General features: G+C 64.5%; 2 protein-coding genes across 30 annotated transcripts in view; one reads left to right on the forward strand and one right to left on the reverse strand.

Annotated features, from left to right (window-relative positions):
• Window positions 1-80: 80 nt before the first annotated feature.
• B9D1 (B9 domain containing 1) lies at window positions 81-10,640 on the forward strand. Of its 4 annotated transcripts, none has more exons than XR_014822035.1 (7): window positions 81-169; window positions 1,459-1,527; window positions 3,541-3,652; window positions 6,116-6,212; window positions 6,474-6,667; window positions 7,986-8,053; window positions 8,264-10,640. XR_014822035.1 is itself a non-coding variant. In XM_021067970.2 (7 exons), the coding sequence occupies exons 1-7, from the start codon at window positions 107-109 to the stop codon at window positions 8,404-8,406; spliced, it is 615 nt and encodes a 204-aa protein (XP_020923629.2). In that variant the 5' UTR covers window positions 81-106; the 3' UTR covers window positions 8,407-10,640. The 4 variants fall into 4 exon arrangements, 2 of the variants coding, with proteins under 2 accessions (XP_020923629.2, XP_084842598.1); XM_021067970.2 differs by having other exon boundaries at window positions 6,605-6,667; XR_014822036.1 differs by lacking the exon at window positions 3,541-3,652.
• The window catches only part of EPN2 (epsin 2), a 77,719-nt gene continuing 61,876 nt past the window's right edge, over window positions 9,289-25,131 (reverse strand). For 15 of the 26 annotated variants that reach the window (XM_084986379.1, XM_084986371.1, XM_021067964.2 and 12 more), the window contains 7 exons: window positions 21,998-22,110; window positions 20,814-20,906; window positions 20,158-20,332; window positions 16,551-16,724; window positions 16,275-16,361; window positions 13,257-13,469; window positions 9,289-11,709 (listed from right to left, as the gene is read on the reverse strand). In XM_084986379.1, coding sequence (XP_084842505.1) covers window positions 11,411-11,709; window positions 13,257-13,469; window positions 16,275-16,361; window positions 16,551-16,724; window positions 20,158-20,332; window positions 20,814-20,906; window positions 21,998-22,110 — 1,154 coding nt within the window. In that variant the 3' untranslated portion in view covers window positions 9,289-11,410. Of the gene's footprint in view, window positions 11,710-13,256; window positions 13,470-16,274; window positions 16,383-16,550; window positions 16,725-20,157; window positions 20,333-20,813; window positions 20,907-21,997; window positions 22,111-23,533; window positions 24,429-25,131 lie in introns of those variants that run through there. The other 11 variants (XM_021067963.2, XM_084986378.1, XM_084986370.1 and 8 more) reach the window with 3 other exon arrangements.

Genomic DNA, 25,131 nt, shown 5'->3' on the forward strand with positions numbered 1-25,131 from the left:
CGCGCGCCCTCGCGAAGCTCCTGCGTCCGGGAAGCTTGTCCCGCGCGCTACACCGTCCGTCTCCAGGGCAACCCGGCGCCTCCTAGCAACCGAGCGCAGCCCTGCCATGGCGGCCGCGGGGCCTAGCGTCTTCCTGGTCATGGTGAACGGGCAGGTGGAGAGCGCCCAGGTGAGCGGCCGTGGACCCCACGGGCCGCCCTTGTCCCTCTGGGACCCCTGGCCCCCGTGGCCGGCCCGCGGAGCCACGCCAAGCCTGCGGGGGAAGGCGAGGGAACCCGCGTGGGAGACCCTTGGCGCGAGGACGCGCGGACCCTCCGTCCCCCGTGCGGTGTGGAAACAGGTCTGGGGGTGAGCGAGGCCGAGGCCACAGTCGGCCGAACTCGCGGGGAGTCCGGGGCAGGGGCCTCCACCTCCGGCGATCCGTGCGGGTCGGTGCGCGGCGAGGCCCCGCACGCGCGGCGCTCAGGTCCTTGAACGTGGGTTGGAAGGGAGGAGACCTGCTCGACCCGACGCAGCGGTGGCGGCGGGCTGCCGAGGCCTGGGGGGCGGTGTGCCCGTCGGAAGGCAAGGGACCTACCCCCCATCCACCCTCCTCGTCATAGGAACCCTTTTGTTATTTCTGTGTATCGGACGCAGTATAAGCCAGACTCCGTGCCCAGCATCGCGCAGTCAAGGCTCCCATCCCCACTTACACGTGGGAAAACATGCCCAAAAGGAAGGGGCAAGACTGGGATTTGAAGGCTAGCCTGCCCTTCGAGGCTGTTTTAAAAACGTGATTGCATTGTGAGGGCTGAGGTAGTTTAGGTGAAGCTCTGCCAGGGCCTCAGTGGGCATCTCCTGCCTTCCTGTTCCGCCACGATGCTGCGCCATGCTCCCACCCTGTCCACCCCGCTCCTTGGCCTAGTACCCAAGACCAACTTCCCCACTCTTGCTCTGTCCCCTCGGGGGCCCTCATCTGGTGCCTGTGCTCCCAGCAGCCACCCGTCCCCACGCTTCCTCCCACTCTGCGTGGGACCCTGCGCTGGGTCATCAGCCCCACCCAAGCCTCTGCCCTGGGTCCTGGTAGCACCTTTCACCTCAGCACCATTTCCTTAGACCCCTGTTGTACTCACCCCCGGGGCCAGGAGCTGGGGACACGGAAAGCGCTGATTTGCCCCTTGTTCACAGTCTATTGGAGGTGGCAGAAATAAACACAGTCAATAAAATATATTGAAAGAAAGTCAGGCAGTGCCGTGAGGGAGGGAAGCCCTGGGGGCTGCAGGAGCCAGGAGGTGGTCCGGAGGACAGCCTGCAAGCTGGACCCTCCCTGAAGGGGGAGCAGGAAAACTCGGGGTGGACAGAATGCTGTCTCTCAGCCTCGCAGGTGCCTCGCGCTCAGGGTTCCTGGTGGCGCACCTGCCTCACGCAGCCAGTCCAGGCACGCGCCCCTGAAAAGGGAACCTGTGTGTTTACTTCCAGTTTCCCGAGTACGACGACCTCTACTGCAAGTACTGTTTCGTGTACGGCCAGGACTGGGCGCCCACGGCGGTAAGCTGGGCCCCTAGCCTCCCAGCCGCCACGACTGCTGTGGTCTCCAAGGCTCCTTCACCCCGTTCCCTCCCAGTTCGGCTGTGTCTCGGGGAGAGGCAAGCATGTGTGCGCTCCTGGTGGAGCTGGGGCAGAGCAACCCCGCTGGCCCCAGCACGTGCCCCGCCCTGGGATTCGCGCCTGGCTGCGGAGAGGGACACGTGGGCCACGCCACACGCAGACCCGAGAGAGCTGGCCTGGAGGCGGCCGAGTGGCAGACCCTCAGCTGGTCCGTCCTTGCTCAGCCTGCACCTCTCTCCTGTGTGCGGGGTCCCAGGTTGAGGACGCAGGGACCCAGCTTAGCCTCTCTGAGCCTGTTCCCTGTGCGCCCTGGGCGGTACCTGGAGGGTCTCGGGATGGGACCCGTGGGAACGAGGCCAGGCCAGCCCCGCTTTGCCTGGCTGCCCTGCTGGAGGGGGAGACAGACACTGAGCAGTGAATTCCGCAGTCTGCTGGGGGCGGGGGGGCAGCGCTGAGGGGACATGAAGCCAAGAAGCTGGGGGATGCGGGAGAGGCCGGGAGCCTCCCCGAGATGGTAACTGCGCACAGAGCTGCAGGGGTGAGGTGCAAGCTCGTGGAGGGCAGTGGGAGGAACTTGCCAGGGGGAGCACAGGGGAGCTGGAGCCTTCAAGGAACAGCGAGGGGCCAGTGTGGCCAGTGCCAGAGGTGGCGGGGCCGCGGCCAGGCAGGTCTCCAGGGCATCTTGGAGCAAGGACCCCCTCAGAAGCATTGATCAGAGAGAAAAAGGGGTCTGACTTGTGTTTTTTAAAAAATCCCTGATCAGGAGTTCCTGTCATGGTGCAACGGAAACAAATCCGACTAGGAGCCATGAGGTTGCGGGTTTGATCCCTGGCCTTGCTCCGTGGGTTAAGGATCCGGCGTTGCTGTGAGCTGTGGTGTAGGTTGCAGACTCGGCTCAAATGTGCTGTTGCTATGGCTCTGGCGGAGGCCGGCGGCTACAGCTCCAATTAGACTCCTAGCCTGGGGACCTCCATATGTGAAGGGTGTGGCCCTAAAAAGCAAAAAAAAAAAAAAAAAAATTCCCTGTCCAGAGGAGAGTTGGGGGCACAAAGCAGGGAGAGCGAGGCCCAGCAGGCGAGGGTGGTGGTGGGGACCTGGTGCAGGTGGGGCGGTGAGAGGTGGCTGCACTTCAAGTGCAGTTTGAGGACAGAGCCAGTGTGGGACACGGAGACAGGAGCACCCCTCTGTCCTCTGGGCAGATGTGGGCAGGAGAGACAGGCGTTCACACCGCCTGAGCCGCTAGAAGCAGAGTTGCCGCTGGGTGAGAAGCCTGCAGCCGGAGCAGACCTGGCAGTACCTGCAGAGCTTGGCCGGCCTGTGCCAAGGCTGGTGGGGCCGTGGGGTCGGCAGCAGAGCCTTGGCCACGCTGACCTGGAGGCCAGGCCAGACACACGGGCTGGGCATCAGCACACAGCGTATGCCGAGATGATAGGTGCAGGGGAAGGGTGCCCGGGGGCCGAGGTTCAGGCCGCTCCAGACCGAGGAGGAAGCAGGGAGAGCGGGGGGCAGAGCCCGGGGCCCGGATGGCATGCAGGAGTCGTGTCAAGGCTGGTTGGTGACATGGGGACAGGGAAGGGGCCACAGACACAGCAAGCCAGGCCCCTGGTGACGTGACAGAAACACTTTGGTCGTGCGGGGGCCAGAGGTCAGGGTGCGGTGGGTTCAGGGACGAAAGGCCGAGAAGGAACTGGAGCTGGTGCGTGTCCGCATCTCTTTGAAGAAGCTTTGCTGGGAACAAGCTGGGGGGGCGGGCAGAGGAGGCAGGATGCGGGCACGGGCTGAGGGGGACACCCCACCCCCCGGAGGCGCGGTGGAACTCGGGCACAGGGCCAGGTGGCCCTGAGGGAAGAGAGCCTGGCAGCCGCTCCCCGTCCCTCAGCTTCCTTTGCTGGAGGAAGACAGGTCTCCACCCCGGGAGCCGGCCCGCCCGCGTCACCGTCCCTGTCCTCGCAGGGCCTGGAGGAGGGCATCTCCCAGATCACGTCCAAGAGCCGGGATGCCAGGCGCGCGCTGGTGTGGAACTTCCCCATCGACGTCACCTTCAAGAGCACCAACCCCCACGGCTGTGAGTCTGCGGCCCTCGCCCTGCCACCGCACGTCACCTGGGCCCCCGACCAGCCTCGCGACGTGCTCGCAGCCACCCGGCGACGGCCCCTCCCCTCCCCTTCCCGCCCTTCTGCGCGAGCTCGACCTCTGCCTGAAGCCCCGGATGGCACCTGCCTGCGGAGGGCGGGCTGGCCCAGGGCTCCCCTGGCGGCCCCTGCCCTGCTGCCCCTCCAGGCCCCTTCCTCCGCTGCCGCTGCCGGGCCCACATCCGCCCTCTGCCCCCTGGTCGGCGGGGCTTGCTGACCACTGGTGGTCAGGGATCGCGCTCACACAACAAGCGCCGGCCATGTGCAAAGCCTGGGGCGGCTGCTCCGGGCTGTGGCTGCCCCCATGGGCTGGGCCAAGCCTCCCCATCCCACCCGGGGCTTCTCCGCTTCTCCCACGTCAGGCATCGGCAACTCAGAGCCGCCATCCCTTGCTTCAGCTTTACCTCTGGCAGCTGAGCATGGATTTGATTTCAGGTCCCTCTATTCCACAGTCCAGGCCTTCATGCTGGGTGTGACTGGGCTGACCGGATGCCAGGCTGCCTGGCGGTCCTCCTGGGCGAGGGCCGCCATCCTGTTGTCACCATCCGTGAGTAGGAAACCTCCATAGGCTTCCTGGAACAGGGCACGAGATGTGGCCCAATCTGCTGAGACCAGCTGGGGAAGGCGAATAAAATATTAAAAAGCAAAACCAGAAAACAGCTCCTTGGAGGCAGCAGAGCTGCAGAGTGGTGGCGACCCGGCAAGCCAACACCCAGGACAGAGGCGGAGCTGCGAGTGCTGGCTGATCCCCGGCGAGGTGACTGAGAGGCTGACGGAGACGTGTCCTGGCCGCTCTGGGCCAGGGACCCACGGAGCTGGAAGATCCTTCAGTGGGTCGGGCGCTCCGAGCCCCGAGCACACAGCAAATTCATCAGGATACCAGAAGGGTGACATGTCATGAGCAAGTAGAGTTTGTTCCAGAAGTAATGCATTTGTGTAAATCTAAAATCAAACACTGAGACTCACTATAGGAGCTCCCGTCGTGGCTCAGCAATAATGAACCACCCATGAGGACGAGGGTTCGATCCCTGGCCTTGCTCAGTGGGTTAAGGATCTGGCACTGCTGTGAGCTGTGATGTAGGTCACAGACGGGGGTTTGGATCCTGCGTGGCTGCGGCTCTGGCGTAGGCCGGCGGCTATAGCTCCGATTCGACCCCCAGCCTGGGAACCTCCATGTGCCGAGGGTGCGGCCCTGAAAAGCCAAAGAAAAAAGTAGAGAAGAGATTCACTCCTTTAAAAAGAGTCACCACCATCCCCATAAATGCAGAAAAAGCAACATTCAACATGCATTCGTGATGAACATGAAGCAAACCGGGAGTAGAAGGAAACCCCTTCATCTGATAAGGCTGCCTACGCAAGCTCAGAGCAGACGTCACGTTTTTACAGTGCAACGTTGGAAGAGTTCTCTCAGCTCCGTCACCACCACCACCAGCGCACAATTCAAAGGCATGAGAACCAGAACCATTTCGCCCATGAATGACAAGGCGTTATGTACGCAGAATTTCCAGAAGAGCCGGCAGCAATCATTAGGATTAATCAATTGGCATGACTGCCAGATATAAGAGCAGTATACAAAAGTCAGTTGCTTTCCGTGTGAAAACAGAACATGTATTCTATATGAAAAGGGGAATTGACATCTTACAAGAAGGTCCTTTTCAGTAATGCCGATGTAACCCAGGGTGCCAGAGGTCCAGCTCTAACTGCGAAGCACAGTCACTAAGACAGTCGTGGCACCAGGACAGACAGACAGTCCCGTAGGAGCCCAGGGCAGAAGCGAGCCCGTGGGGAGGGAGGAGGGTCTTGGGACGTGGCCCTGGCACAGCTGGATACACCAGGAAGAAGAGGGAGGCTGCTCCCTGCGTCCCATCGGATGCACAGAGTCCCCAGTGATGAGGCTCCAGGAAGATTCCATGGGGGCACCAAAGGACCCCACAGGGGAAGGTCCGTGCGTTCAGCTGTGTTAGAACTCAGGGCATCTGTTCAGCAAAAGCCGTCACTGAGGGTGACGAGCCGAGCCATGCAGCTCACACCGGCTGCACACCGATGAGAAGACCGGCCGGTGGAGCAGCTACCGCCCCGCGGCAGGGGGTGCGTCCGAGCGCCCGAGGAGCAGGCGAGGGCTCGGCTTTATTTCAGGAAGAACAATTCCAGTTAAGGCCTCTGCTTTCTCTCTGACCCCCGTGCCCGTGTGGCACGCACTTGAGTCTGACCGCCCCTCACAAGAGCAGGTCCCGGGAGCAGGCCATCTGCCGGGTCACGCTTGGGTCCCCAGCTGCGGGTTGGGTGCGTCGAGCCCTGCAATCCAGGCAGCACCCCGGGCCCCCGGGCCGTGCATGGGCCCTGGCCGCCCCCGCTCCTGGGAGGGCCGAAGCCCTGACCTGCCTTGTCCTTCCCAGGGCCCCAGATCGTGCTCAGCGTGTACGGGCCGGACGTGTTCGGGAACGACGTGGTCCGAGGCTACGGGGCAGTGCATGTGCCCTTCTCCCCCGGCCGGTAGGTCTCCCCCGGCCGCTGGGCCCTGGGACGGCGGGGCATGTCCTGGGGCCTCCCGAGAGGGGCCCTTGGCGTCTGGGGTTCATGTACGCCTCCATCCCTGCGAGGGGGGCGAGGGGAGGGGGCAGGGGACCACAGCAGGGGGTGGTCAGGAGCTCCCTGGAGGCAGGGCGTCCCCACCAGGGCTGGAGGATGGCAGCGCCGGGAGGCACCCCGGTGCCAGGCGTCCTCCCAACCCTTGAAAAGAGGCTCGCTCTGCAGGGCCGCCCGGGCGCCTTGGTTCTGACCGGGGACCGCGTGACCTGCTCCCACCCGCCCCTCGCCGGAGGCCCCGGCGGGTCCACCCCTCTCGTGTCCCTCGGCTCAGCCCGCGGTGAACACTCCTGTTTCAGGCACAAGAGGACCGTCCCCATGTTCGTCCCGGAGTCAGCGTCGCGGCTGCAGAGGTTCACCAGGTGAGCTCGGCCGCCCGGCGGGGTGGCGGCTGGCGGGCCCTGCCTCGCGCCGCCCACTCAGGCCGGAGGCCTTCACCCCCCACCGAGCAGGGGTGACACCCCCAGGTGGGCAGTCGCAGGGCGGAGCCCCGCCCGGCGGAGGGGCTCCTGCCTGGGTGAGGCCGCGTGTGCTTGGGGGACGGCACCTGGGGAAGGGGCTGGATGGACGGAGGCTCCCCGACCGCGGCGGTCCCTGAGTAACCGGCTCCAGCACCGCCGCTGCTCCGTCCCCGAGAACCAGCGCCCCACTGGCCCTCTGCCCCCAGGCGTGCTTCCTCCACCCGCTGGCCTGTCCAGTTCCCTTTAACCAGTCACCACAGGGCTGGTGGCTTCAAAGAACAGAAACTCACTTTCTCAGCAGGACCTGGCACCTATGGGGCCACTACCCGTTGCCTCCGAGGGTCTCCACGTAGCAGAAAGGTTTTCCCAGAGCTCCCACGGCGGCTTAGTGGGTTAAGAACCCGACTAGGATCAGTCCCTGGCCTCGCTCCGTGGGTGAAGGATCTGGCGTGGCCGTGAGCTGTGGCGTAGGTCGCAGACGCAGCTCCGGCCCCGTGTTACTGTGGCTGTGGTGCAGGCCGGGAGCTACAGCTCCGAGTCTCCTCTTGACCTAGAAACATCCATCTGCCGCAGGTGCGGCCCTAAAGAAAAAAGGAAAGAAAAGCGGTTTTCCCAAGACCCCACTTCAGAAACGCCCTGCACACCCCTGCTTTGGGCCGTGGGGCACGTTCCGCCAGCTCGGGGCCCTTGCCCGTGGGGCCTGCTTCCCAGCGGGTCCTCCCCACAGCCTGGGGGCAGATCTCCCTCACTGCTGCCCACGGCCTGCCCCATGCCGGCATCGGCACGGAGGTGCCAGGCCCTCGGCGGTGCGGGGGCCTCACCCAGCCGCCGGCTCCCTGAGAAGTTCGCGTTTTATGGCCGGAGACCTGTGGGGTAGCGACCGCCTTTATTTCCCGGTTACAGCTGAGAACACCGGGGCTCAAAGTGACTTGTCCTGGGTGCCACTCGGTTAACGGACGGAGGGGGGAGCCCAGGTTGGTTGCTGGACTCTGGGGTGGGACCCTCCCCCCAGGGAGGATGGGGGGTCACACTGGCCCGGCTGCTGTCACCTTTCTGGTTCTCTCCAGGTCTAGGCTGTGCACCCCCCCGCGCTCGTGTCCCAGTGACTCCCGTGGAGGCCTGAGTGGGGAGGCCTGGCATCCAGCCAAAGCGGGGCAGAGGGGCTGGGGAGGCTCTGCCCGGGGCCCTGCTCACCCTGTTCTCCTGTCTGTCTTCCCAGCTGGTTCATGGGACGGCGGCCTGAGTACACAGACCCCAGGGTGGTGGCTCAGGGGGAAGGCCGGGAAGGTAAGCTCGACCCCCACACCCCGGGCAGCTTGACGCTGGGGGGACCAGGTGGGCCCCGGAGAATCAGCAGGGAGCAGGGCGCAGCTCTGTCCCAAGGCAGCCCCTTCTCCCAGTGAGCCGCAAGGCCAGGCACTGTCCCTGCTCTCCAGGGGACGAGAGCGGCTGCAGACGCCCAAAGCGGCCTGGCTGACCCCATCCTTCTGTCCCCAGTGACCCGCGTCCGCTCCCAGGGCTCTGTCACGCTCCTCTTCAACGTGGTGACCAAGGACATGAGGAAGCTGGGCTACGACACCGGGCCTCCGGACACACGCAGCGTCTTGGGGCCCAGCCCGCCCCAGGGCCTCCCCCGGTGACGCCCCTGGAGGGCGCAGCCACCTACCTGTCTGCCTGAGCAGCGGCGGAGTGGGGCGGGGTGTAATAAAGCGTCGCCTTCTCACGAGTGCCCTCGGCGGTGCCCGGGAGCCGGGAGCCTCCTCTGCACCTCCGCAGGCTCAGCCCTGAGACACGCGTGTCCCTCCTCAGCGCCAGGCACTTGTCACACTGGCCGTGCCACGTGGCCGCCAGCCTCCCTCGGAGGAGAGGCCCCCAGCGGCCCAGAGAACGGGCTGAGAGCTCGGTGGGGGGATCCAGCTTCCCGGCAAGTGTGCCATCTGCCCTGAGCCCGTGCCAGGCCCCCTGACCGCCCCCCAGCTCCAGGCGAGCCCTCTGGACACACACACAGCTGCTCCAGTGTCCTCCCGTCAGCAGGATTTGACGGGAGCGCCCCCAGTGACCCCAGGCTCCCACCCCCCACCGCCTGGCTGTCTCCAGGTCATGCCTTCGCCCCACACGTTTACGCTGCTCAGGGCCCCCAGCCCCGCCCCGCCTCACTCTCCCATCAGTAAAGTTCCCAGGATCCTGACCCTCTCCAAGTGTAAAGTGCCTCCACCCCCTGCCCCGCTGCCGCCCTGGCACTGCCCACGGACAGGCCATCCGGCCGCACCAGGCACGGCAGGCCACGCTGCCGGTCCTCTCCAGCCCCGGCTCAGCACCATCCGCCTGATGAGCCTTCCCCCAGCTCAGCCGCATCCTCAGCCCCTCCCTGCATGACCCCGACCCCCGCCCAGCGTCCCCGTGGCCCCTCCTTGCCTGACGCGCAGAGGCTCACGCAAGCAGCAGGCTCTCTAGCCCGCCCACCCCTCGCCAGCGTCTCGGGGTTGATGAAGGTGGGGGGAAGGACACAGCCGGAAACCACGTCGTGATACAAATGATAAATTATATTTCTACAGTAAATAAGTATCAAGAGTCAACACAAGCTCGAAACCAGCCACCTGCCCCGGGACTGAGAAAACAGCTGGCTGACACCCCTACCACGGTGCCCGGCAGGAGGGGCCTTGATGGCACGTGTCCCACGTGCGTGGCAGTGCCAGTGGCTTCATGATCAGTGCAATGGGTGACAGGGACATGGCGCCTGGGGACGGGCCTGAGACCGGGGCTGGGGGCGCCTGCTTGGACCTTGGTGGCCCAGTGGCTGTAAGTCACTGAAAGGTCGGGTCAGGACGGGCTCATGACTCTTAGGAGTCACTGCCAGGAGCGCGGTCCCGGCGCCTCCCTGGGAGTGTCCTCCCCCGGCCGCTGCGGAGGGCCAGAGCCGCGGGAGTAGGTGCAGCCCCCTGTCCAGCCCCAGGCCCCCGCGCAGGCAGGGCCGAGGCTGGGCCGGGTAGCAGCCGGGGCAGTTCCCAGGCATCCTCGGCGTTTCTAGGGGCCTGTGCCCAGGGCTCAGGGTCAGACCTGGAACCAGAGAGAGGGGCCGAGGGGCCCCAGGGCTCAGCTGCCCTTGGTGTCAGAGGGGAGACGCCCACCAGGCCAGGTGCCCAGACCCAGGATTTGGGGAGGGGCACGTCCCTTCTCTGGGGAGAAGCACGCCTTCTCTGGTTTTTAGTTTGTGACTTAATACTCTTTTGCAGAGGCGGGGGGCGAGGAGAGCAGGGGAGGGAGGTACGATTAGGGCCCGTCTGTGACGCGTGGCTCCTGCGGGAGGTGCGGCGTCTCTTCCTCCCCGACGTCAGAGGAGACCACGGCTACGGCGCCGCGTGTCGGGAGTTGGCAGGCAGGTGGGCTGCGGCCAGCCCTGGCCCCTCGCGCCCTCAGCCCAGGGCTGTCCCCTCCCTCCTGGTCATGCCGTCCCCACACTGTCCCCACCCCTACCCGGAGCGTGGCCAGGACAGAGGAGGACACGGACACGGGGCTCCAGACGTCTCGCCCGTCCCAGGCCCCGCTGGCCGCGCGCAGGCCTTCGGTCCCGACACAGAGCGAGCTGACAGGCCAAACCCGGTGCGTCACGTCCACACGCCGGGTTGGGTCTTCAATTTCTTGATGTTGGTCTAGGAGTGTGAAAACCAGCCTCGTGCGCAGGACCCAACCCCAAAGGCTGCGAGTCCCTTGGTTTGGTGATTCTCAGCACAGGGAGCGGGAGGAAGAGGCACCGCGAGGCCAGGAGCTCTCGGTACTGGGGTAGTTTGTGTCTTTAAAATAAACACCCTTTACGTGTAATCAAATTCCCGTATTTTTCCCTATAAAGAATTTGCTTTAGTTTTTCCATAAGGCATTTTCCGTCTCTTCCTATTTAGATTTTCTTACAGAGTTAAAACCATAAATAAGAGCTTTAGACCACTTGCAGGACACCGCCAATGTCTTAGTTCAGCCAGACCTGGTAAGTCCTATCCAAACTAGACAGTTAAATAAGAACCACGTTATAAAAATATTAGCCAAAAAAAGACTATTCGATAATTCTGCAAACTCAAATGTGAAACGGCACTGAACCCAGTGTGCGCAGGCGTGTACAAGCACGGAGCACGGGGCGGGGTTACGCTCAGGTTAGTCTAAAGCGCGCGCTAGTGGACTTCATTCGAGCTCTTCCGCGGTGGCGGCGAGTGCGTCGGACTCACACACGAGTCAAAGAAAAGGACGTGATGCACAAGCGCCGCCCCGAAGGGTCAGGGTCTGAGGAGCCGGCACCCCGTCCCGGCCGCACCCGGCGCCGGGGTGTCCCGAGGGCTGGGCTGGGGGGCCGAGTCCTGGGCAAGTGGGGTCCCAGAGGCCCTGGGCTGAGGCTGGGCCAGCACGCGCACCGCCGCCTCCCTGTCCGGGGCCCCAGGGAGCCCGTGGGTCTCCGCAGGGGCCGGAGTTGCACCGGGGTGGCGGCCAGGGCGGCCGGACAGGCTCGGAGCCCGCGGGCTAGGTGACACCTCGTGGGCCCGCCACCCCCAGACGGAGGGCCAGGGCTGCAAGGACAGCCTTTGATCAGGAAGCTGGACAGGGAAGCCCTAACACCCACCCCCCAACTCTGGGACCCCACGACGGGGGCCGGGCCGAGCACTAGAGCAGGAACGGGTTGGTTGTGCCGGTGGCCTGCGCTGCTGACGGGGGGACGGCCATGGTGCCCACCATGCCCACGGCGGCGGGGCCCAGGGGGGTCAGGGAAGGACCGCTGGGCCCCAGAGCTGGGTGTGAGGCTGCGGAGGGCACAGAGGCCACGGCGACGGGCTCCACCCCAGGGCCAGGCCCGAAGGACGCACTGCTCCCCAGAATCGGGCTCCCCCGCAGCTGGTTCAGCGTCAGCGGCTGCGGCTGGTTCACCTGGAAGGGGTTGACCGGGGCCGAGGCCGCCGCGGCACCTGGGGAGAGAGCGGAGCGGCGGGGGCCTTGGTCAGAGCAGCGGAGCCCCAGGCCTGTGGGCTGGCAGAGCACAGCCACGGCGCTCGGCGGCGCCCAGCCTGGCCTGCCCGATGTCAGAGGGGAGACTCCGGCCACGCGACCAAGAGAGCGGCCGAGGTCACAGAGCCGGGCGGCCGACGGGTGGGCAGGCGCCTCCTCCAGGCCAGCGCCCCAGCCTCCTTCAGCAGCGACGGCCAGCACTGCTCTCCGCAGGGGCTGGGGGAGAGGGCAGCCACCGGGCAGGTGGAACCACAGCGTGTGGCCGAGAGCCGCGGTCCCACGCTCCACTCTGGGACGCTGGCATAACGAAGGCTCTGAGAAGTCCTGCGGTCATAAGCGGACACAGCTCCATCCTCCCCAGATGTGTTTCTACACCGTCTCTCGTATCAGAAAGGTTTCTCCCCTTTCAGCAAAAACACCTACGACACGCGGCCAAAAACACGGGAGCTGCTGGCCCTGGGGCTCCACAAAGCCCACCCTGCTCACAAAGGCTGCTGGGAGGCACCCCGGTCTCCGGCGGGAGACACCGCCCCTTCTCCCCAGGACACCCCAGTGTGCTCGCATCAGCCGCGCCTCGTGGCCTTAGGAGGAGCCACGCAGATCCCCCTCAGCGAGAGACGAGCACACAGACTGCAGAGCAGGAAGGGGACGGGCAGAGCCCGGAGAGGCCCTGGCGGCCTGGCGGCGCCCCCACGGCCCACCAGCAGGGTTCCCGCACGCGCCCGCCCAGAGCAGGAATCTGGGGTAGTGATCTAGCTCTGCCCCGGAGCCACCCCCGAGAAGCAACCACAACCCCACCCATCTCAGGACCCAGGCACGACACACCCCACTGTTGCCTGCGGGTCCCCAACCTCAGCCCTGCCGAGTCCGCACGTCTGAGGTCAAACTGTAACCCGTTCCTGTCCGTGGGGAGCCCAAGGCCTTCCTGGGAAACCTTTGGGGAAGGTGGGGGTTCCTTAGAGGAAGAAGGCGGCCTGACCGGGCGCTGAACGGTGGGTCCGAGCACCGCTCCCCCCAGAAGAGGAGGGCGACTCCCAGCAGAGATGACCGGCTCCGCAGCAGGGGGCAGCTCACGCAGCTGAGGGCCCGAGCACGTGGGCCGGGCGGGGGCCGGGCAGGGGCCGGGCGGCCACCACGGGAGGGTGGGGCTTGTCGTCCAGCCCACACGCAGCCCCTGACGGGGGAGAGCCGGCCGGCAGGGAGGGGGGGTTGGGGGGCCCAGTTCCCCGACCCCAGCACTGTCGTTCAGCTGACCCAGAACCAGTGCTGCCTAGAGGGTCGCCCTGGCTGGGCCAGCAGGCCAGGGGCAGCTTCTGCTCAGCGGCCCCCCACCGAGAGGACAGGGGCATCTTCCAGCCCATCCCCAAGGCCCCAGAGAGGTGGGGCTGCTGGTCCGCCCTTGGGGAGGAGCCCCCAAGCTGCCGCAGAGGTCAGCGCCCCCAGGCCTGCCCCACAGCCCTTCCCAGGAAGGGCAGGCGGTCAGAGGGAGCCCGGGAAGCAAGCCTACCTGGTGCCAGGAAAGGGTTGAGGGACTGTGCCGGCGGGGCTGGCCTGGTCACCAGCGAGTCCAGGTTCACCAGGGCTGCGTTGGGGCCCAGAAAGGACTCGGGCGTTTTCCGGGCGCTGCTGGGCTTGCTTGAGGTGACGGTCAGGGGCTGAGACTCCAGGGCGTCTGGGCTGGCGGTCCCACTGCTCTGGGCTGGTGGAGAGGCCGCCTTGGCTGCAAGACAAGGACACGCGGGCTGGTGAGTGTGGCGCGCGGGGCCCAAGACCGGCACGTTGACCCGGGAGCGCCTCCCGCCACCTGCGCAGCTGCCCTGAGGACGGGGTGTTCCCTGCAGCGTGGTTTCCAACAGCCCCAGACTGGGGCTGGCAGGCAGCAGGGCAGGGTGGGCACACCCAGACCCACGCTAGGGCCAGGGCCGGGTGAGGACAGAGCCAGGCCACCTGCCAGCTGAGAGAAGCAGCAACCGGACAGAACAGCACAAGCTCCCCAAGCAGGAAGGGGCTCTTTTGGGGTAGTGGGTTGATGTGAGTAATTTACATGTTTTAATGCTTTCCTTTTCTATTTTGTTTTTTTTTATTTAGGGCTGCACCCACGACATACGGAGGTTCCCAGATTAGGGGCCAAACGGGAATTACAGCCGCTGGTCTATGCCACAGCCACAGCCACAGCAACTTGGGAACCAAGCTGAGTCTGTGGTCTACACCGCAGCTCACGGCAACGCGGGATCCCTGACCCACTGAGCAAGGCCAGGGATCGAACCTGCATCCTCACGGATACTAGTTGGATTTATTTCCACTGTGCCATGACGGGAACTCCCAATGCTTTCATTCTCTAAATATTCTACAATGAACATGCATTTCTTGACAGTAGGAAAAAAGCAAATTATTATTTTTTTGGTCTTTTTTTTTTTTTTTTTTGTCCTTTTTGTCTTTTTAGGGCTGCACCAGCAGCATATGGAGGTTCCCAGGCTAGAGGTTGAATTGGAGCTGCAGCCACCAGCCTACGCCAGAGCCACAGCAACGCAGGATCCGAGCCGCGGCTGCGACCTACACCACAGCTCAGGGCAACGCCAGATCCTTAACCCACTGAGGGAGGCCAGGAATCGAACCGGAAACCTCATGGTTCCTAGTCGGATTCGCTTCCGCTGCGCCATGACGGGAACTCCAAAGCAAATTATTTTTAAAAATTCAGCCAACAGAGGGTGTGCCGAGACAGGCCCAGGGGCAGGGGGCTGCTCTGCCAAGATGCGAGACGGTGACGGGGACACAGGTCCCTAAAAATGGTCGCACTCTCCACTCAGCAGCCCCGTTTCTGGGAACCTGACGGGGGGAAATAACGCCGCGTGTGAACAGGGCTTTGAGCGGGGGCGCATGCGGCCACGTCGCTCCCTTCAGCACAACCTGACCCCCTGAGACGCCCTCCCCGCACTCACAGTAACTTATCGCTCAGCCACAAGGAGGTGCCACAAGGCCACTTCTTTTTTTTTTTTTTTTTTTGTCTTTGCTATTTCTTTGGGCCGCTCCCGCGGCATATGGAGCTTCCCAGGCTAGGGGTCAAATCGGAGCTGTAGCCACCGGCCTACACCAGAGCCACAGCAACGCGGGATCCGAGCCGCGTCTGCAACCTACACCACAGCTCACGGCAACGCCGGATCGTTAACCCACTGAGCAGGGGCAGGGACCGAACCCGCAACCTCATGGTTCCTAGTCGGATTCGTTAACCACTGCGCCACGACGGGAACTCCCACAAGGCCACTTGTAAAGGATTTTTTTGGCTGTACCATGACATGTGGAAGTTCCTGGGGCAGGTATGGAATCTGCACCACAGCAGCAACCTGGGCCACTGCAGTGACAATGCTGACTCCCTAACTACTGGGCCACTGGGGAACTCCCTCAAGGATTTGTAATGTCACAAGATGTTGCATCTGCTTTGCCACAGGAGTGGCGGGGACAAATACAAGCTCAGCCAAAGGCTGTCCACACGCGCCGTTCAGAGCAAGAACCGAAAGGAAACACAGCGGCTCAGCGCGGATGCAAGATTCAGAGATGACTCTTCTTCTTACTTTTTAGGGCCGCAGCCGTGGCATGCGGAGGTTCCCAGGCGAGGGCTCGAATCGGAGCTGTGGCCGCCGGCCTACACCACAGCCACAGCAACATCAGATCCAAGCTACACCTGCGTCCTACACCACAGCTCACGGCCACACCGGATCCTTAACCCACTGAGCGAGGACAGGGGTCAAACCCGCGTGTTTAGAGATGATTCTCATGTTCCTCCAGAAACTGTTCCCGACCCACTGAGGTGCGGACACCTGCACAGGCACAGGGAAGGGGTCCGGGAAGCAGACAGGACAGCTAAGGTGACCTCTAGCCCGTGGAGGAGACCCAGGAATGGTGTGGCCTTTACTGCAGCACAAGAAGGGCCCCGGGAAGCGGCAGCCCCGGTGCCTCTGCCCCTCCCCCCGCCCCCGAGCAGAGAGGCCCAGGCTGCTCCCACCTCAGACCAGCCCACAGCCTGTGGCTGCTGCTGGGGAAAAGCGAGCCAAGTGGCGGTGGGGCAGGGAGAGGACAGGCAGGGGAGAGAAAGGAGAGAAGGGGGTCCGGGGAGGGGGAGGCGGGTTCTGGGGAGGGCAGGGCCGAGGGCTCCGTCCCCAGCTCCCCGGGGCCGTGTGAAGAGGGCTTCCGGCCCAGTCTCCGCACCCCGCCCTGTGTGGGTCCCCAGTCCACCTGCAGCGGGGCGGTTCTGGGAGAGGGCGTGCCTCCGGGGAGCTGGGAGGCGCAGGCGGTGGAGACGGGGGCCGGGCCGAAACCAGAAACAGCCCGGCAGGAGGGGCGGGTGATCGGACCTCAACCACAGTCACAGCCGTGAATTCCCGCGCCCGGGCCCCTCGCCCCACCAGACCCGAGGGAAGACATGGAGCTGCCAGGCTCGGCAAGCCGACGCTCCCTCCCGCAGGAACGCCAACGGCCCGGCTGGGCGAGCGCACGGGACGCAGCGGAAACCACGACCGCCTCTACGTACCCGTCTTCTGCGCAGTTCGGAGGCTGTCAAATTCAGAAAAGTCATCCTTAGCGGTGCCGTTCAAATTACTGAAGAGATCAAAGGCCCCTGGAGAGAGAGCGGCAGTGACTGCGGGGACATGAGCCTTTGCTCCAAAGGTGGGCTGGCATCTCTCCCAGGGCAGCAGGGCGGGGGGCACCAGGAGGGGCCGGGCCTCCCCATGCAGGGCGGGTGCGTGCCTGCCCCTGCTCCTCCCGTCCCACCCCAGACCAAGCCAAGGAGCAGAAGGGGTCTCACCGGAGGCGGAGGTGGGCCTGGCGGCCGAGGCCACAGCCCAGGCGTCAGTGGCTTTGCCGGCAGTGGGGGCGGGCTGCTGCGGGGCGGCCCAGGGGTCTGAGCCCTTGGAGACGGAGTGTGTGCTGGCTCCAGTGGGCACCCCCCATGGGTCAACAGAGGCAGCTGGCTTGGCACCTGCGGAAAGGCGGGGGCGGCTCGGAGATGCCCCCAGAAGGTGCTGGGCAGCCGGAGCACGGGAGAGGACCCTGGGCCACGTGGGGAGAGCGAGCTGGTGGCGCCATAGAGAAGGGACCTTCCCACCCGCCTGGGCCACAGCAGGGGAGCAGCTTCAGCAGCGCAGGCTTTCAAAGGGTGGGTGACCGCAACCTGGCGGGGGGCGGGTCTCAACTGGCTTTGCCCTGAGGGATGCAGTGATGCCAACACCCAAGCGAGTGTCCCTGGAGAATCAGCTCTGCACACACGTGTGCACACAACACACCACGTGCCTCGTCTCCTTCTGCAGGGCACCCCAGGCGGCCACAACCAGCCCCACACCGGGGCACGGGCCCTTCCCTCAACGGCTCTGTTCACCACGGAGCGGGGGTGGGGGGTGGGGGAAGCAGTGTGGCCCCTGAGGACAGGCGAGCACGTCTCCCCGGCCAGGACCACCTGAGCCGTGCTTGCGAGAGTAGCTAGGAGGTCACTGGACACGATACTGAGTGAGGACGGGCATGGACAAGGGGTCCAGCTGCCCCGCCAGGCAGAGGCCGTCTGCGAACTCCAAGGCCACCCACTGGCCCCGGACACGGAGGGCTGCCAAGGGCAGGGAGGTCACAGAGGCTGGGGAACAGCAGGCGGCACCGCCCGTGCTGACACCCAGAAACTCCCCAGGGCGCGCAGAAGGAGGTGTCCACACACAAGACACTGCACGAGCTCGGACCCCAACCGCGGGGAAGACTCTGGCCCAGGGAGCAAGGAGGGGAAAGGCGAGCACGCGAACACGGGCTCTCTCTCGATGCTGCAGGCTGAGGAGCATCCCCGGGCTGGGGGCCTTGAGCACCAAGCCCGCCCCTCGCCTGCTGTGTGACCTCAGTGCAGCCAACAGCCTCTCTGGGCTCTGATGGTCTGCACTCCCCGGTCACTGGTACAAATGCATGCCACGTGCATCAGAACTGAGAAGATGGCCCTGGATTGGCAAGTGGCAAAAGATGGCAGAGTGGCATCCATGAACCACAGCGGCCACCGCAGATGTGCTCTGATGAGCCCAACCAGGTTCTTGATGTTTAAAATTCAATGTCACCATTTAAACATCTGATGCCCAGGTTTCAGCTTTCAATCTTCCCTTACTGCTAAACGGCCACACAAGACATGGTTTCTCTCCAAGACGGAGTATCACTCAACCACAAAAGGGGACGGGGTACGGATGTGTGCCACCAGATGCGTGAGCTCTGAACACAGACCAAGGGAAGGTGGCGAGGGCCCCGGGTCCTGTGACCCCAAGACACGTTCGAGACGCTGGGAGCAGGCAGGCCCGCAGGCAGGAAGGCGGCTGCGGGGGTCGGGGGGCAACGGGGACCGCCTGCCTAGCGGACGGCTGTGTCTCCGGGGCGGTGGCGGCCCTGGCTGGAGCCCTGGGGCACACAGTGCCGTGAGGGCTGAGCCCTTGAAATCGGACACGACGGCAAGATTCTCGTGTGCGTTTTAGCTCAGTCGAAAAATGTCACAGCATAACCACGGGCCAGGATTCCCCGGGACGCTGAGCTGCCTCGGGGCCCCGCCTCTCCCAGCTGCTGCCGCTTTATGCCACCTGCAGGTGTCTGAGAGCCCCAAGCCCCACCAGCAGGAGACCCCCAGGTGACCCGAGGGCGGGGTGCCTGGCCCAGCAGTGCCCTCGGGTCCAGGGCACAGCCCCGCCCACCAGCCAAAGGAAGGCCGGGGCAAACCTGCTGCTTTAAAAACACACATCCCTGGGAGTTCCCGTCGTGGCGCAGTGGTTAACGAATCCCACTAGAAACCATGAGGTTGTGGGTTCGATTCCTGGCCTCGCTCAGTGGGTTAAGGATCCGGCGTTGCCGTGAGCTGTGGTGTAGGTTACAGACGCGGCTCGGATCCTGCGTTGCTGTGGCTCTGGCATAGGCCAGCGGCCACAGCTCCGATTTGACCCCTGGCCTGGGAACCTCCATATGCCGTGAGAGCGGCCCAAGAAATGGCAAAAAGACACAAAAACAAAAACAAAAACAACACACATCTCCTCTGTCCGGACCAGGTAAGACACACCCCTGGCAAATCAATCGGTTAAACAGACCACAGACCACGACAGAGGGCAGAGGAAAGGCCGCCTCCCTCCCAGCAGCCCAGGCCCAGCCCCCGCCCCCGTGCAGCTCCCAACTCAGCACTCTTCAGGCTCCCGGGCTCGCACGCTCTTTCCTGGGCACAGACACCACCCACCCGGTGTACTGGTCCCGTCACGGTCCTGAAAGGGACTGAGGGTCTCTCCTGAGGAAGAGCCCACCCGAGATTTTACACGAGAACTCTTCTCAGATTGAAAAATAAAGTCCGACCCACTGTCTAGAAGGGCCCACCGTCCATGCCCATGGGCAGTGCCAGGGGCGTTTCTGGCAGACCTGCCTGGGGGCAGAGGACAGCGGCCACAACGAGAGAGCCAGGGTACTGGCGGGGCTCCACCCAGGCCCTGAGGCCACCCGTCCAGGGGTCGGCCCCACTCCGATGCTGCCCATTTCACACCAGCAGGCCCCAGACGGGGACCCACAGCACAAGCGCAGCCTTCTGCCGAGCACAGCGGGCCCCCGCGTGGCCTGGCCAACCCCGCACCAGGATGCGTTCACAGAGCCGCCCCGAGCCCAGCCGCACGCGCTGCTCCCGCACCACCCAGGACGGAGCTCGGGGCCCCCGGCGAGCTTCCAGGGCACCGAGTTGAACACAAAAGACAGCTCCAGTTTGGGGAAACAGAGACCTCGAGACACAGGGAACGTGGCACACGACACCCTCTCAATGCTACGAGACCACGTCCAGAGACCAGCCTCGGCCACGGGGCCCAGGCACCCAGAGGCCCCCCAGAAGGGCGGGCTGAGCGGGAACCATCCCGAAACCCTGCAGGAGGAGGCCCCCTCGCCCAAGATCTCCAAGGTCAAACACACGGCGCCACCCTCGTGTTCCAAACCTCCCAGCAGAGCCTCTCCCTCCAGCAGAACTCGACAGCGCCCAGTCCAGCAAACCGCTTTACTGCTGCTTGAAACGCCAAGGAGAACTGCAGGCAGCAGGTCCCCTCTGCATCGGCAGGTGGGTCAAGCACCGCCCAATCTCTGCCCAGTGACAGCCACGTGACTCGGCTGGCCCGGGCTGGGTACTGCAGTCTCTCTGCCCGGGGTGCGGTTCTGAGGCCGAGAGCGCTGACACCCGTCCCGGAGGAAGGACAAGCCCCGTGGGACGTGTGTGGGAAGCAAGCAAGAAAGGACGAAAGAGGAAACCCTTTCACAGGGGGACGCAGTGCAGCCGGACCCACGGCCCTCGCGAGGGGCTGCGGAGGCCTGGAACCCACCGCCAGCGCCCCCGCCCTGCAAGCCCTCCCCCTCCAGCGGGTGGCAGGGCGTGAACAGGGGCTCTTTACCGAATGCTGGCCAGGGGTCCGAAGCGCTGGCCTGGGCTGCCGGCCCGCCCCAGGGGTTGGTCTGGCCGGCTGAGGTGGACGGGCCCCAGGGCTCTGCTTTCTGGGCAGCAGGGCCCGAGCCAGGCAGGGCATCCATCAGGTCCAGCAGCGTGGTCTGCGGCGGGTGGCAGCCGTGCTTTTTGACAAGGAGAGAAGGGGCAGGTTTACGTCGCTGGCCTTGCGTGGGGCCTGCACCAGGCGTGGAAGCTTTTGGAAGGCCCAGCTCCCCTCTGTCGGCCCCGCCCCCACCCCCGGGGCATCGCTGAGTCCCAGTCAAGACCAGCCCCAGCCACATGGAGCTAGTCCTCTGGGCCAGGTGCCCTGCCCTCTGTCCACGCTCCTCAGGGCCCCCTCCCCAGATGCTGTCCCCAGACCCGCCCTGGCCCCGCTGCCAGCGCCGTCCACCCCGCCCTCACCCCCCAGGGGAAGCCGCTGGAGCGCTGGGGCCGGGGCCTGGGGTGAGGGCGCTGTCTCCTGATGGGATGACCAGGGCGTGGAAGGAAAAGCCACCGCAGCCGCCTGGCATTCGGTCCCAGGCAGGAAGCCCGGCACAGAGTAAGGAGACTCCAGGCACTTGATTCGCCACGTAAGCCACCCCCGCCCCATGAGGCACTCACCTCTTTCTTTGCTGGGCCTTTCACTGTGTCTCTGCGGCTTTCTTCCAGGGCCATCTGCAACCTGAGGTCATCGCCCCGCCTGAGGCGCTCTTCCTGCAGAGGACAAGGGACCGCAAGGCTGGCGGTCACCCACACCACTCCAGAGCCAAGCCCTCGGGGCCATAGCCGGAAATCAAAGCTGCGCTACACGGGCTTCGAGGGGGGGTCCGAAGACACCCCGCCCGCCGTGTGGCTTCCACTTACTTCTGATCCCACCGAGGCGGTTGCAGGCACCACCGAACGGGAAAAAGGAAATACTTCCTCTAAAACGCCTCTTCTCACGTGAAGATGGCTTCGCAACCCTCTCTAAGGGGAGCAGCGACCTGGCTCCTCACGGAACCCGAGAGTCTGACAGCCCAGAAGGGCCTCACAAGAGGACAGGAGCCACAGCCACCCCAGCCCACTGCGTGCGCTTCCGGAAAACGAGTGTCTGTATTTGCTATGGTTTCTAATGGCTGCATTCACATTTACTCCGGGCAAAGTCACCACCCACAGAGAGACTGGGCTGCCCGGCTTCCAGATACGGACCGACTACACAGGAACACACGTGCCAAATCCGACTGTGAGACGCGGGTACTGACCCACCGGGGACCGCTGTCTCGGGGGCCTCGCTGCGCCCCCAGCCTCGAGGGCAGAGCCAGGATCCACAGGGAGGTCTGACTGCACGTCCCAGGCGGCCGGAGGGGCCGGGGCGGGACCTTCTGTGACTATGACCTTCTGACTTGCAGTCACGGTGACACTGGCTTCCATCCGCCCCTGACCCACCTCTCGGGACCACTTCTAATGGGGGCGGCGGGGGGGGGGGGGGGCTCGGGCCCAACGCACCTCCCTGCCCTTGTAACCAGAGCCAGCCCAGGGCCGACGCCTGGGAAGGGTCTCCCGTGGCTCCGCGCCTCCTGCTCCGTGGGAACTGGGCGCAACAGCGCCCACCCTTCTGCACGTCGTCTGGGCGCCGCTGCGTCTTATTCATTCTCAGGCTCCAGCTGCTCCCGACCCACCTTGGGGACTGCAGCCCGCACGGGCCTGGAGGGGCTGCAGGGTTCCCGGAAGCACGTCCTGAAAGCCCTTCCTGATGTGACTCAGCGGGGCCCCAGGGACACAGGCACACATGGGTGCAGCCCCGGGTGGCACCTGGGGATGCTCACCTGCTCAGCCACCTCTCTGCTCATGGCCAGCGCCAGCTGCAGCTGCAGCTCCTCCTCGCCACTCGTCTGCGGTCGTGCCTGCTCCAGCTCCGAGGACACCCGCGGGGAGGTGGCTGTGGGGGAGGCAGGGTCAGCGCGGGCAAGGACCGCGGTCACCCGTCAGACAGCCCACTCCCCACGCCCACGCCCACGGGCAGGGCCACGACAGGGCCACCCAAGTTCCAGGGGTCAAACCAACGTCAGAGGCCCGCGAGCCCTCGGCACAGCCGGCGCCAGGCCTCCTCCTCTGCGCCCGGGGCAGAGGCGCACAGCTCCCGGGAGAGCACAGCTCGGAGAAGACGGAGCAAAGCCCCTCCAGAAGAACAAGGCTTCAGAGGGCCTGGAACGCCTCGCAAGACCCCGGGCAGGGAAGACCCTCACTCTGAATCTCCTGGCGGAAGGGACCATGGAAAGCGAAGGCCATCTGTGCAGTGACCCTGACACTTCTTTTTCTTTTTTTGCTTTCTAGGGCCGCACTCATGGCCATACGGAGGTTCTCAGGCTGGGGGTTGAATCGGCGCTACGGCCACACGGGATCCAAGCTGCAGCTGGGACCTACACCACAGCTCACGGCCACGCCGGATCCTGAACCCTCTGAGCAGTGCCAGGGATCGAACCCGCATCCTCACAGATACCAGTCAGATTTGTTTCTGCCGTGCCACCACGGGAATTCCACATCCTGAAAGTTTTCAAGTAAAACTGCACACTGACCTGAAGCAAAAAGTATATAGGGACGTTTTTGCTTAAGCTGTTGACCAAGTGCGTTTAAACCCTTGGAAGCCAGCTCTTCCTGAAGGGGTGAGATGGGAATTACCAGCGGACCCCGACACAGCCCCACGCGGGAAAGGCCGGGCCGGCCCGGCATCCTGCTGTCCACGTCGGGAGCCCCGGCGCCGTGGAGACTGGACGCGGGGCTCTGGGAGCAGGAGCCGGGTGTGCGCCCCCCCACCCCTGCCCCCAGCCCAGGAGAGGGTCCCGAGGCCGCCGTCCGAGGAGGTGTGGGGCCACCGCCCTCTGGGCCTCGGAGCAAGCTGCTGCTCCTCCAGGTTCCGGGGCTGGGCTTCCCGTCGGGTCCACGAGCATCTGTCCCGCGGTGCGGCGGGTCCTGCTGCAGGTGCTCCCAGGGGAAGGCCCAGGCTGGGCTTCTCACTGTCACACCCGCCCCCAGAGTCTGACAGAGCAGCTGGCAAACACCCAGCGGGCGGATGGAGGGACGCGGGCAGGGACAGAAGCAGAAGCCCGTTTCGCGGCCGGGAAGACGCGAGGACGGTACTCTCACCGGCGCTCTCACATCGGGTCCAGCAAACCCAACCCCAGGCCGCCCCCCAAACGCTGCTTCACTCCACCCCCAACCTGAGCGGGCGTCTTAGGAGAAAGTAAAAGGTGAGGAAGGATCCTGACGGGGGGGGGGGGGGGGCGGAGGGGGGTCTGGATGCTGTGCTCTGGCGACAGTGAATAACCGGACAGGCCATGCGGGGAGGGCCCCGAGGAACCCACCCCAGAGCAGGCGGGGCCGCGGGCAGCAAGGGCCGGTGCTGTCACGGGCACCGCTTTGTCCAAGCGCGTAGAAGAGACACAGAACACACAGCAGTGGGATTTCACTTGGAACAGTCGCAGGGCCAGTGTGTTCACGATGATTCATCATCAACCAAAAGGAACATTTGGGAAAAAAAAAAGGCCGGCAACCAAGAGCCTCCTGTCTACTCTGAGCCAGTGAACAGGTCAAGAGCAAAAAATGCCGCAGTTACAAAAACACAAACACACTTTTCGAAATAAGATCAAGTCAGATTCCAGCCTAGTGCATCACCCCAATTTCCAAAGCTCTTCTTTAGAAATAAAGCGAGAGCCACAAAAGTCCTCAGCTCCATCGCGACAACCCCGCTTCTTCATGACGTGTCGAAGAAAAGCACGTTTGTGCTGGTTTTCTTCCCAAACGTCACCTCTTCCCATGAGAGGTAGCAGAGCAGACTGCTGGGAACAAGGGATCGGACGGGTGGGGGCACGGCTGCAGGGGGACGCTGGGAGGGTCACAGCTGGGGAGACGGCCTGAGGAAGGCAGCTCTCTGCCCAGACCACAGCCACTCAGGCCGCCCGTGCCCAGCATCCTTTTTTTTTTTTTTGTCTTTTGTCTTTTTAGGGCCACACTCGCGGCACATGGAGGATCCCAGGCGAGGGGTCTAACTGGAGCTGGAGCTGCGGGCCACAGCCACAGCCACAGCAACCCCAGATCCGAGCTGCGTCTGCAACCCACACCACGGCTCACGGCAGTGCCGGATCCTTCACCCACGGAGCGAGGCCAGGGAGCGACCCCGCAACGTCATGGTTCCTGGTCGGACTCGCTGCCGCTGCGCCGCGGCGGGAGCTCACAGCCTCCTTCTCGATGAGCCGTCTCGGAGGCCGCTGCACAAACCCTCCGTTTATAACACACTTGGCACATCTGGCCCCTTCCTCACTCGCAAAAGGAAACCGTGAGCAGACACAGAGGACAGACCCCATCCCGCCCCCCGAGCGGCGTGCGCCCCCGTCCTGGCGGGGACTCGGCTACTTGGCCGATTGAGCGGGGCCAGGCTCAGAGCGGGGACCTTCTGGAGAAGTGAGGCCTCCCTGTCCCCGGTGCCTCTCGCCTCTCTCTCGGCAGCACATCTGCGAGGCCAGCCTGGCTTCAAATGCAAATGTGCGCGCCTGCAGCGGCGGCGGCAGTGGTGGCAGCGGCGCAGCTGACAGCGGGATACTGTGCGGCCGGCCGGCCGGAAGCGGCTCGCCACATCCGTGTGCAGCCAGACAAAGGGTCTTCCCCTACAGGCTGTGGTTTCATGAACGGATGCAGGGCTCTCAGCTGCGCAGATGCCAAGGCTCGCGGCCGCCAGCGAGTGTCAGCTGAGCTGCACACAGAGGTCCCAGGTGCGAGGGAGGCACCCCGGCCCCACAAAGGGGCTCCTGTGCCCGTGCACGTGACAGTGAACAGAGAGGGTTGTGAGACAGGCCTGAATGCACCCTTCCGACCCCTGAGCCTGGGCCGGGCCCTGCTCCGAGGAGCCCCACGACTCGCGGGGACGGAGGAAGAAGCAAGCGTCCTGGGGCCACCTGCTCCCGGG

Source organism: Sus scrofa, chromosome 12 (assembly GCF_054392235.1).
Source record: "Sus scrofa isolate SSC_HxYL_T2T_F1_AM1 chromosome 12, Sscrofa_HxYL_maternal_Yorkshire_Landrace_v2.0, whole genome shotgun sequence".
Classification (NCBI taxonomy): domain Eukaryota; kingdom Metazoa; phylum Chordata; class Mammalia; order Artiodactyla; family Suidae; genus Sus; species Sus scrofa.